Consider the following 12,975-nt stretch of genomic DNA (forward strand, 5'->3'; position numbering starts at 1 on the left):
GAAGAGCTCGTCGTAAAGGGTTACGTCGACGCTAGCTTCGACACAGATCTGGATGACTCGAAGTCACAAACCGGATACGTGTATGTTTTGAATGGAGGAGCAGTAAGCTGGTGCAGTTGCAAGCAAAGCGTCGTGGCGGGATCTACATGCGAAGCGGAGTACATGGCAGCCTCGGAGGCAGCACAGGAAGCAGTCTGGATGAAGGAGTTCATTACGGACCTAGGGGTGATTCCCAATGCGTCGGGCCCGATGACTCTCTTATGTGACAACACTGGAGCTATTGCACTTGCGAAGGAGCCCAGGTTTTACAGGAAAACCAGACATATCAAGCGTCGCTTCAACTCCATTCGTGAAAGTGTTCAAAATGGAGACATAGATATTTGTATAGTACATACGGACCTAAATGTAGCAGATCTGTTGACTAAACCTCTCCCTAGAGCAAAACATGATCAACACCAGGACGCAATGGGTGTTCGATTCATCACAATGTAACTAGATTACTGACTCTAGTGCAAGTGGGAGACTGTTGGAAATATGCCCTAGAGGCAATAATAAATGGTTATTATTATATTTCTTTGTTCATGGTAATTGTCTATTGTTCATGCTATAATTGTATTGTCCGGAAATCGTAATACATGTGTGAATACATAGACCACAACGTGTCCCTAGTAAGCCTTTAATTGACTAGCTCGTTGATCAACAGATAGTCATGGTTTCCTGACTATGGACATTGGTTGTCATTGATAACGGGATCACATCATTAGGAGAATGATGTGATGGACAAGACACAATCCTAAGCATAGCATAAAAGATCGTGTAGTTTCGTTTGCTAGAGCTTTTCCAATGTCAAGTATTTTTCCTTAGACCATGAGATCGTGCAACTCCCGGATACCGTAGGAGTGCTTTGGGTGTGCCAAACGTCACAACGTAACTGGGTGACTATAAAGGTGCACTACGGGTATCTCCGAAAGTGTCTGTTGGGTTGGCACGGATCGAGACTGGGATTTGTCACTCCGTGTGACGGAGAGGTATCTCTGGGCCCACTCGGTAATGCATCATCATAATGAGCTCTATGTGACTAAGGCGTTAGTCGCGGGATCATGCATTGCGGTACGAGTAAAGAGACTTGCCGGTAACGAGATTGAACAAGGTATTGGGATACCGACGATCGAATCTCGGGCAATGTAACATACCGATTGACAAAGGGAATTGTATACGGGATTGATTGAATCCTTGACATCGTGGTTCATCCGATGAGATCATCGTGGAACATGTGGGAGCCAACATGGGTATCCAGATCCCGCTGTTGGTTATTGACCGGAGAGGCGTCTCGGTCATGTCTGCATGTCTCCCGAACCCGTAGGGTCTACACACTTAAGGTTCGGTGACGCTAGGGTTGTAGAGATATGTGTATGCGGAAACCCGAAAGTTGTTCGGAGTCCCGGATGAGATCCCGGACGTCACGAGGAGTTCCGGAATGGTCCGGAGGTGAAGAATTATATATAGGAAGTCAAGTTTCGGCCACCGGGAAAGTTTCGGGGGTTACCGGTATTGTACCGGGACCACCGGAAGGGTCCCGGGGGTCCACCGGGTGGGGCCACCTATCCCGGAGGGCCCCGTGGGCTGAAGTGGGAAGGGAACCAGCCCCTAGTGGGCTGGGCGCCCCCCCATGGGCGTCCCCCCATGCGCCTAGGGTTGGGAACCCTAGGGTGGGGGGCTTCCCACTTGCCTTGGGGGGCAAGGCACCCCCCTGGCCGCCGCCTCCCACCCTAGATGGGTTCTGGCCGGCGCCCCCCCTCCCAGGGGGCCTATATAAAGGGGGGAGGGAGGGCAGCAATATCTCAGCCTTGGGCGCCTCCCTCCTCCCCTGCTACACCTCTCCCTCTCGCAGAAGCTCGGCGAAGCCCTGCCGAGACCCGCTACATCCACCACCACGCCGTCGTGCTGCTGGATCTCCATCAACCTCTCCTTCCCCTTGCTGGATCAAGAAGGAGGAGACGTCGCTGCACCGTACGTGTGTTGAACGCGGAGGTGCCGTCCGTTCGGCACTCGGTCATCGGTGATTTGAATCACGGCGAGTACGACTCCGTCATCCACGTTCATTGGAACGCTTCCGCTCGCGATCTACAAGGGTATGTAGATGCACTCCTTTCCCCTCGTTGCTAGTATACTCCATAGATGCATCTTGGTGAGCGTAGGAAAATTTTAAAATTATGCTACGATTCCCAACACTATTATGTATGCCATGCTGTGTACCAGACCTGATGTAAACCTTGCCGTAAGTTTGGTAGGAAGGTACCAAAGTAATCCCGGCATGGAACACTGGACAGCGGTCAAGAATATCCTGAAGTACCTGAAATGGACTAAGGATATGTTTCTCGTTTATGGAGGTGATGAAGAGCTCGTCGTAAAGGGTTACGTCGACGCTAGCTTCGACACTGATCTGGATGACTCGAAGTCACAAACCAGATACGTGTATATTTTGAATGGAGGAGCAGTAAGCTGGTGCAGTTGCAAGCAAAGCGTCGTGCCGGGATCTACATGTGAAGCGGAGTACATGGCAGCCTCGGAGGCAGCACAGGAAGCAGTCTGCATGAAGGAGTTCATTACCGACCTAGGGGTGATTCCCAATGCGTCGGGCCCGATGACTCTCTTCTGTGACAATACTGGAGCTATTGCCCTTGCGAAGGAGCCCAGGTTTCACAGGAAGACCAGGCATATCAAGCGTCGCTTCAACTCCATTCGTGAAAGTGTTCAAAATGGAGACATAGATATTTGTAAAGTGCATACGGACCTGAATGTAGCAGATCCGTTCACTAAACCTCTCCCTAGAGCAAAACATGATCAACACCAGGACGCAATGGTTGTTCGATTCATCACAATGTAACTAGATTATTGACTCTAGTGCAAGTGGGAGACTGTTGGAAATATGCCCTAGAGGCAATAATAAATGGTTATTATTATATTTCTTTGTTCATGATAATTGTCTATTGTTCATGCTATAATTGTATTATCCGGAAATCGTAATACATGTGTGAATGCATAGACCACAAGGTGTCCCTAGTAAGCCTCTAGTTGACTAGCTCGTTGATCAACAGATAGTCATGGGTTTCCTGACTATGGACATTGGATGTCATTGATAACGGGATCACATCATTAGGAGAATGATGTGATGGACAAGACCCAATCCTAAGCATAGCACAAAAGATCGTGTAGTTCGTTTGCTAGAGCTTTTCCAATGTCAAGTATCTTCTCCTTAGACCATGAGATCGTGCAACTCCCGGATACCGTAGGAGTACTTTGGGTGTGCCAAACGTCACAATGTAACTAGGTGACTATAAAGGTGCACTACGGGTATCTCCGAAAGTGTCTGTTGGGTTGGCACGGATCGAGACTGGGATTTGTCACTCCGTATGACGGAGAGGTATCTCTGGGCCCACTCGGTAATGCATCATCATAATGAGCTCAATGTGACTAAGGAGTTAGTCACGGGATCATGCATTGCGGTACGAGTAAAGAGACTTGCCGGTAACGAGATTGAACAAGGTATTGGGATACCGACGATCGAATCTCGGGCAAGTAACATACCGATTGACAAAGGGAATTGTATACGGGATTGATTGAATCCTCGACATCGTGGTTCATCCGATGAGATCATCGTGGAACATGTGGTAGCCAACATGGGTATCCAGATCCCGCTGTTGGTTATTGACCGGAGAGGCGTCTCAGTCATGTCTGCATGTCTCCCGAACCCGTAGGGTCTACACACTTAAGGTTCGGTGACGCTAGGGTTGTAGAGATATGAGTATGCGGAAACCCGAAAGTTGTTCGGAGTCCCGGATGAGATCCCGAACGTCACGAGGAGTTCCGGAATGGTCCGGAGGTGAAAAATTATATATAGGAAGTCCAGTTTCGGCCACCGGGAAAGTTTCGGGGGTTATCGGTATTGTACCGGGACCACCGGAAGGGTCCCGGGGGTCCATCGGGTGGGTCCACCTATCCCGGGGGGCCCCATGGGCTGAAGTGGGAAGGGAACCATCCCTTAGTGGGCTGGGGCGCCCCCCATGGGCCTCCCCCCTGCGCCTAGGGTTGGAAACCCTAGGGTGGGGGGGCACCCCACTTGACTTGGGGGGGAAGCCACCCCCCTTCCCCTTGCCCCCCCCCCCATGTAGATGGGTCTTGGCCGGCGCCCCCCTCCCAGGGGGCCTATATAAAAGGGGGGAGGGAGGGCAGCAACATTACAGCCTTGGGCGCCTCCCTCCTCCCTTGCTACACCTCTCCCTCTCGCAGAAGCTCGGCGAAGCCCTGCCGAGATCCCGCTATATCCACCACCACGCCGTCGTGCTGCTGGATCTCCATCAACCTCTCCTTCCCCCTTGCCGGATCAAGAAGGAGGAGACGTCGCTGCTCCGTACGTGTGTTGAACACGGAGGTGCCATCCGTTCGGCACTCGGTCATCGGTGATTTGGATCACGGCGAGTACGACTCCATCAACCCCGTTCATTGGAACGCTTCCGCTCGCGATCTACAAGGGTATGTAGATGCACTCCTTTCCCCTCGTTTCTAGTATACTCCATAGATGGATCTTGGTGATGCGTAGGAAATTTTAAAATTCTGCTACGACCCCCAACAAGATGTCAATCCTATTAACCCTCAGGAATTTAGCTTGAGCATGAAGTGACACATTTCACTGTTTGAGTTTGAAACTATTGTTTTAAAAAACAATAATTATTTTGTAACACTAATATTTCTGGAATAATTAGTTTGACCATTGTTTGACCACTATTTGACCACAGTTTGACCAGATTTGACCAAAATTCAAAAAAACTGAAATAATTATTTAGTAACACTAATATTATATTATAATTAGTTTGACCATTGTTTGACCACAGTTTGAATTTTTTTGCATTTTTTTGCCTCTCCAGATCTTAAAACCCCGTAACTTTTTTCTGTTAGGTTTTTGAGGATTTTGAAAATGTTTAACGGGGTTCCCTCGTTAAATTCGGATGTAACTTTTCGAGTAGATGATTTTTCATATAAAAAACTTTTTCATCCGAGTTCGTATGCGAAAGTTATGCCCATTTTATGAAATTCCAGAGAGATTTTGCAAATAAAGTCGAAATTCATATTTGTTAATTTTCCCAACAACTAGACCACATATCACATGGGAAACTTTTTTTTGACATTTCCATCATTTTCTTTTGTTTTTTCTAAAACTGAAAAGGCGGTCCGGGGGGGTAGAGTTTGAAAATGGGACCTTTAGTACCGGTTCGTGCCATGAACCGGTACTAATGCCTCAAAGCCCATTAGTACCGGTTGGTGGCACCAACCGGGACTAAAGGTCTAACCTTTAGTCCCGGTTGGTGCCACCAACCGGGACTAATGGGCATCGCACCCTTTAGTCCCGATTCGTGGCACCAACCGGGACTAAAGGGCCCAGGTGAACCGGGACTAATGCCTTAGCCGCACGAACCGGGACGAATGCTCACATTAGTCCCGGTTGGTGACTGAACCGGGACTAATGTGAATACTGCCCTGTGACCAAAGCCCTGTTTTCTACTAGTGTGGGGTGGAGGAAGTGCGGTTGGGGAGGAGGAGGAGCGGCTGTGGAGGAGGAGGAGGTGCGGTTTGGGGGGTATCTGCACTTGAACCTCCGTTCGTCGAAGGGGCAGCGGTGGTGTTGTCCGGTGGTGCAAGTACTCCGTGAGGTGCCCAGTTGGGATTTCTGGATTGTGCACTAGAGATCGGCACTATTGGATGACCAAGGCCAAGTTGGTGTTTGACGTGACAGTTGAGGAGATGGCTCTTTATAGGGTGATGAGACAGATTGGTCTATGTAAGAGCCTGAAATTCCAGTTATTCCACACATACCAGGACACGTGCGCATGTAAGTAATACTATTTTAGTTCTCAGCTCTGCATTAAGAATATAACTAATCATGTAACGCGCATGTCAATCTTAGGTCCAGTCGCGTAGGTGGAAACAAGTCCATGGATTATTGGCCTCAGAGCATTAGCCCTTATGTTGGCGAATGAATTACTGCGCCGACAAATATTTGCGATGAGGTTCGGCCCTTTGACTGGGACAAGTTTGGATTGTATCTACAGCGTTACCGGCATACAACGAGGATCTACTTGGTTCCATCAGCTGCTCCTAGTCCGATAGAAGCCCCTCTCATCAGTGATATGTACCCAACTGCCTCTGTTGTGGGAACCGGGCACCACGCGGTACGTGCCATGGTTCTCACATGTTAAGTTTTTTCATAACCTGAACATATACAATTGGTTAATTAGTCATGTTGTCTGCCTTACAACGGGGATCTAATTGGTTAACTCTTCGTGTACAGGGTGACTTGAGAAGCGAGGCGCGAGAGGAGGTTTCCGCTTTAATGCAACGGGTTGAGAGGGGAGATACTACCCCACAGCGAGAGCGCCTCTCATGGTTGAGGCGTTTTGAAGAGAAGCCACCCACACCTACTTAACGTGTGACTCAACTCATTCAGTAAGGTGTCACTACTGAGGAGTTCGCCCCATTGAACTAGCCTATTGTCTATCTTGAAATTGATGGCTAACATCAGAAGACATTGGCTCATCCTAGGATGAAAACTAAGATAAAAAAGGATAGCCGGACATCTTGATGAGACTACACTGGACTACTTACCCACCTTTTTTGTGAGAAAATATCTGATCTATTCATCTATCATGCCAGTACAACGAATACCAGAAATAGTAGAAACTACATTCAGATCCATAGACCACCTAGCGACGACTACCAGCACTGAAGCGAGCCAAAGACGCGCTGCCGTCATCGCCCCTCCATCGCCGTAGTCGGGCACAACTTATTGTAGTAGACAGTCGGGAAGTCGTCGTGCTAAGGCCCCGTAGGACCAGCGCACCAGAACAGCAACCGCCACAGATGAAGAATAACTTAGATCAGAAACATCCAGTCTGAAGACACACGAACGTAGACGAACAACGACGAGATCCGAGCAAATCCACCAGAGATAGATCCACCGGAGACACACCTCCACACGCCCACCAACGGTGCTAGACGCACCGCCGGAACGGGGGCTAGGCGGGGAGACCTTTCTTCCATCTTCAGGGAGCCGCCGCCGTCTCGTCTTCCTGAGCAGGACACAAACGACTAAAAACGGAGCCCTCCCGCCGACCCTTGCCGAGATCCACCGTGCCCCTATGGCCCTAGGGCCATAGGAGAGGAGGCGGACCCGCGACAGCGTCGGTGGGAGGCAGAAACCCTATTTTTTGTGAAGGAGGGGGAGACGGCGCCGGCTAGAAGCCCGACTGCTTACCCACCTTAGTGTGAAGGGGGGTTTAGAGGCAGAGAAGAGAATATGGCGGGAAAAAACGGCGGCAAAAGGTTGGCGGGAAACAACAGCGGGAAAAGGTTGGCAGGAAAGAGTTGGCGGGAAAAGGTCGGCGGGAAAGCGTTGGCGGGAAAGGGTAAGAACGGCAAAAAACAATTTGCGGGATTGCAAAAAAACACTTCGGCCTAACATAAGTCGAAGAGGTCTCCCATGCAACTTCGGCCTACCGTTTACGCGAAGAGGTGGGTCCCGGAGGACTCTTCGGCCTACAGATGAACAAAGAGAGCTCTTCGGCCTAATCGAAGCCGAAAAGAGCTCTTCGGCCATGTTCCACCTCTCTTCGGCCAAAAGTAGACGAAAGACTCTTCTTTGGCCAAGAGTTGACCGAAAAGTTCCTCTTCGGCCAACTTTAGGCCGACGGGGGCATAGTTCTGATTTTTATGCATTTTGTCATATAGTTTCTGAATTTGCTATAAAAAACATGATAGTTTCAAAAAAAAAAACCATTGCTGTAGCATGTCCTCCAATGACAGATTATTATTCCTTCATCTGAACTGTTTTGGAGATCCTTTATTTCTGTGGGGAAAACTGTTTTGGAGATCTGAAGATAATCTATAGGAAACTTGCTTGAATCAATGTTTTAAATATCCGGCTATAGCTCCGTTATAGCCCGCTATATAGCCTTTTCAACAGGGTGCCGCTAAATAGTCCCATGTACAAATAGCCCGCTATAGCTCCGCTATAGCTGATTTTGAGGTCCGCCGCTATTTGGCAATAGCCCGCTATTTAAAACATTGGCTCGAATGCAATGCATCACTCAGGTGCTATTCTCATTTTTCATCGCTTACTGGAGTTCACTTTCTTAAGATTCAAACATTCGATAACACGTTATTTAAAACATTGGCTCGAATGCAATGCATCACTCAGGTGCTATTCTCATTTTTCATCGCTTACTGGAGTTCACTTTCTTAAGATTCAAACATTCGATAACACATTATTTAAAACATTGGCTCGAATGCAATGCATCACTCAGGTGCTATTCTCATTTTTCATCGCTTACTGGAGTTCACTTTCTTAAGATTCAAACATTCGATAACACGTTATTTAAAACATTGGCTCGAATGCAATGCATCACTCAGGTGCTATTCTCATTTTTCATCGCTTACTGGAGTTCACTTTCTTAAGATTCAAACATTCGATAACACGTTATTATAATAACTTAGCGGTCAGGTAATTGGTGCTAGAAGCTTAACTGAACGAGCACTTCCGGCACTCGTGTACTGTTTGTGTAACTGGTGGTGGTATACCATCTCGTGCTTATTAACATGAGATCCCTGAGTCCACCATCTCGTGCTTATCAGGGGCAATGGCAACCAACCAGAATACTGATTTCAAACTTTGACACGGTATCATTTAAGCTACTAAGCTGGCTAAAACCGGCAGGTCATTTCACATGTTTGAGATAGGACACATCCTCTCTTTACACTCCTGACTCTGTCCAATGTTTCAGGATACTCTACGCAAGCAATGGCCGATCCACTCTGCAGTTTCGGCAGTGGCAGAACCAGGAATAGCATGAAACACAAAATGTTCTGGTGCGTTATTTAGGCATTGTGGGTGATGCATGCAACCAATAATATCGCAGGCACGATGTGGAAGCCTGCAGCCTTTTCTAAACCTGTAAAATATGAAGGCAAGACACCAAGTAACTCGTAGTAATATCAGTATGTTTGCAGTTCAGAGCCGCTAATATGCATCTTCAGTTCAGAGGAAAAAGGATCTAACATGGATCTAAGACGGCGCACATTCTGAAACACCACTAGTATTTTCCACCGATGAACTCGTCCTAACAGGGATCTATCTGACACGACGCATGGATATGGATTGCGGCAGCAGGCTAGGCCCTCTCGCCACGGATGCGGCGGGCGAGCTGGATGTCCTTGGGCATGATGGTGACGCGCTTGGCGTGGATGGCGCAGAGGTTGGTGTCCTCGAAGAGGCCCACGAGGTAGGCCTCGGCGGCCTCCTGAAGCGCGGAGACGGCGGAGCTCTGGAAGCGGAGATCGGTCTTGAAGTCCTGCGCGATCTCCCTCACCAGCCGCTGGAAGGGCAGCTTGCGGATGAGCAGCTCGGTGCTCTTCTGGTACTTGCGGATCTCCCGGAGAGCGACGGTGCCGGGGCGGAAGCGGTGGGGCTTCTTCACGCCGCCGGTGGCCGGGGCGGACTTGCGGGCGGCCTTGGTCGCCAGCTGCTTCCTCGGCGCCTTGCCGCCGGTGGACTTCCTCGCCGTCTGCTTGGTGCGGGCCATGTCGTCGATGCGCCGGCGCCGGGAGGTTGAGGAGGCTCTGGTGCTTGGGGGCTGGGAGGATTGGAGCGAGGAAGAAGAAGGGGAGGGGGCGGCCTTAAATAGGAGGGAGCACCGAGCGAGCGGGTGGGTTTTGGTTTTTCGGGAGGGATGGCGGGCGTGGAGCGTTGGATGTGTGGTGCGTGGACGGCTGGGATCTGGGTTTGAGGGGTGATCCGTGGGAAGGGGGGTCGCGTGCTCTGACTGGCTGGAGAGGCGTCAGCCGGATGGTGGATGGAGGCGTGTGTGTTCCTGCTGGCGCCACTAGCGCGCGCCCGACATGGACTCAAACGTCCTTGGATGAAGGCGGATGCGACCCAAGAAAACCAAACGTGCTAGATTTTGCATGCTGAATGTGAGTAAGATGCGACACAAGGAACCAAACACGCTCTTAGTATTTTACCGGGGCAATCTTGAGCTAAAACCAAAGCGCATGCCCAACCAGGTGAACTGGTTTCTGTGCAACGGCACCATACCATCGATCATCACTTGTCTCATGCCCCCCTGAAACAATCCCTTGAAACAGCATGCATGCATACCGCGTGCATTTTCTCTCTAGAAGCCTATTTACCCGTACACATATGTTTTTTTAAAACGAAGGCAAAATATTTGCCTCATCGATTAATTAAGAAGAAGAGAATTGCCCAGTTAATTTTTAGAAAACCAGACGAAAACCGTTACAAGCAACTCAAAGGCGTACTACTCACACAACAACATGTCCGTACAAACATTAGACCGATTTTTTTGTAACATTAATTGGACCAAAAAATAACTTTTAACAAGGAGTAACAAACTAATATAATTTCATTATTCGGCATGAGTGGTGAGCTATCTCAAAAACAAACTACAGTAATATAATTCGTCTGATACGCACGAAAAGATATTTTTAAGCTCGGTTTACAACTACGTGTCCAGAACTCCAGGAAAGAAACAAAATTAAACAGCAATACGACTCGTGTGTGTGCAAAAAATCGAAGTACGATGCGATCCATAGATAAAAATTGCATTCATCTGCTTAGAAACATGTTGCTCTACATATTGTTCGCACAACTACTATTATTAGCCTTCTAGCTTTGAGTACTACTAGTAGTATATGTTGTAGGTAAGATGGCCAGAGTAAAAAATGCTTTGATCTCAGTCAATCCATACCATCTTCGTGTCGTGCGCAAGACCCGTGCATCGAACTAACCATGGAACAAACTCACAGATGGTTGCACAGCGACCAGCCTCGACCATAAATAGATGATCACCGCCGAGCGTCTCTAAGCCCCACCCAAGACTCTCAAGCCAAGCTCACTAATCCTACGTACTACGTGCTTAGTCCTCCCGATCGAAGCTCAAGCTACAATGGCGTCGTCCAACAAGGTCTGCGCCGCGGCCCTCCTCCTGCTGCTGGCCACCGTCGTCGCCACGGAGACCGACGCGGCGAAGGACATCATCGCGTCGGAGCCCACCGTCACCCCGTGGCCGGCGGAGGTGGACGTGTCGGCGACGTGCATGGGGTCGCTGCTGGCGCTGAGCCCGTGCCTGCCCTTCTTCAGGGACGCGGGCACGTCGGAGGCGCCGGCGGGGTGCTGCGAGGGCCTGGGCGGCATCGTCCAAGACCAGCCGGCGTGCCTGTGCCACATCTTCAACCGCACCCTGGAGCGGGCCATCGGCGTCGACATCCCCGTCGACCGCGCGCTCGGCCTCCTCAGCAACGTCTGCGGCCTCACACCGCCGGAGGACCTCATGACCAGCTGCGACGGCGTCGCCGTGCCGCCGCTGTACATGTGCCCGGCGCCGTCGGCCTGATATCTATCGATCTATCCAGGTGACCAAACCGGCCGTATGATCACTGGGAGCTTCGGCTACGCGTGCTTTTACAGTTTTACTCTTACGTGTAGCTAGGGTTCTAGTTAATTCACTGTTTTTTCTCATCATAATATCGTGCAGGTGCAGGAGGAGATGCGTGAGTAAAATAATGATCGAGACCACATGAGAAGGCTCCTAACGGCCGAAGATCATCGATCAGCTGCAGCCCCTCTTCGAATTGGAAGTTGAAGAAGGATGCATACGGATGCAACTTATAGATACTCCATGTTACCAGTTAGATTTTCGGATTAACAACACATGGAACGGATACAAATAGGAATGGCATTATGGCACACTGTGGCTACAGATGTATGTACAGCGTCTCTCTCCGCGCATATAACGATAAATAAATAGAAAAAGATGGGTTTGTCTAGACTATGTGACTCAATCAAACATAAAAACGAAAACAAAAAAATACCCGCATGGATCCAGGGCGCAATGTACGTCATCGTCGACGCTTCCGACATGGCTTCTACCTACAGCATGGTCTAGTCCTGCAACCCACTTGCCGATCCTTTTTAGGCGCTTAAGGTGGGGGTACCTTGATTCAATCAGGTCTTCAGTAGTGGTCGTGTAACGGTGGTGGCCTTTTCCCATCCTCTCTTGTGGTTGCTGTTTTCTCTCCTACCTATCAATGAAAAGATAAGCAATCTTTGTGTATTCACGAAAAAAAAATGTCTCATAGATTATTTTGATTCCTAAAAAGGACAGTCCCCTCACTGCCAATGACTTCAGCACTATTTCTCGGTTGAATTGCTCCATCAAGATAATCAGAAAGCTTTAGCTAACAAACTGCAGCATGTCATCCTCAAGCTAGTGCATTTGAATCAATATGATTTTATTAACAGTGGGACTACTAAGGGTTGCGTGGCCTAGACCTTTGAATATTTGTATATATCAAAGCCATCACTCTAAAACTCAAGCCATGGTGCTTAAGCTTGACATTGAAAAAGACTTTTGGTCACACATGGATCCTCTAGGTGAGAACGATTTTCTCTTACACTTCTACTGTTTTCTTGAATGGAGTCCCAGGGAAACGTTTTTTTTTCAAGAGAGGTGTAAGGCAGTGGGACCCTCCATCCACTCTCCTTTTTGTCCTTGATATTGACTTACTACAATCTGTGCTCAATGAAGCCATGCAACACAAAATCATTCAAGATCCCATGTTGACCAACTCATGTCCTACATTTCCAACCATTCAATATGTTGATGGCACCATTTTGGTCATGCCCGCTGAATAAATGTAGCCGATGCAAGTAAAAAAACAATCGTTTATCCACTTTGCTGCTCACAATGGTGTGAAAGACAACTACTGTAAATCTATTTTGGTTCCTAATCATGTCCCTAATGAAATATATGATGATTTCTTCTCTAGGTTGTCAACAAGGAATTTTTTCCTTTCACTTACCTAGGTCTCCCTATGGGCACTTCAAAACTTTGCTTGTTAAATGGC

General features: G+C 48.8%; 2 protein-coding genes across 2 annotated transcripts; one reads left to right on the plus strand and one right to left on the minus strand.

Moving 5' to 3' along the window:
- Positions 1 to 9,030: 9,030 nt before the first annotated feature.
- Positions 9,031 to 9,708, minus strand: LOC123143640 (histone H3.2). The gene has a single exon (XM_044562582.1). The coding sequence runs from the start codon at positions 9,630 to 9,632 to the stop codon at positions 9,222 to 9,224; it is 411 nt and encodes a 136-aa protein (XP_044418517.1). The 5' UTR covers positions 9,633 to 9,708; the 3' UTR covers positions 9,031 to 9,221.
- A 1,212-nt stretch (positions 9,709 to 10,920) lies between these two features.
- On the plus strand, positions 10,921 to 11,895 carry LOC123143639 (non-specific lipid-transfer protein C6). The gene is made up of 2 exons (XM_044562581.1): positions 10,921 to 11,481; positions 11,604 to 11,895. Exon 1 carries the CDS (start codon positions 11,016 to 11,018, stop codon positions 11,460 to 11,462), a length of 447 nt encoding a protein of 148 aa, XP_044418516.1. The 5' UTR covers positions 10,921 to 11,015; the 3' UTR covers positions 11,463 to 11,481; positions 11,604 to 11,895.
- Positions 11,896 to 12,975: the final 1,080 nt, after the last annotated feature.

This window comes from Triticum aestivum, chromosome 6D (assembly GCF_018294505.1).
Source record: "Triticum aestivum cultivar Chinese Spring chromosome 6D, IWGSC CS RefSeq v2.1, whole genome shotgun sequence".
NCBI lineage: Eukaryota > Viridiplantae > Streptophyta > Magnoliopsida > Poales > Poaceae > Triticum > Triticum aestivum.

Excerpts from the sequence above, each read along its gene's own strand:
- LOC123143640 (XM_044562582.1), bottom strand. The coding sequence starts at position 9,632 with ATGGCCCGCACCAAGCAGACGGCGAGGAAGTCCACCGGCGGCAAGGCG.
- LOC123143639 (XM_044562581.1), top strand. The coding sequence starts at position 11,016 with ATGGCGTCGTCCAACAAGGTCTGCGCCGCGGCCCTCCTCCTGCTGCTG.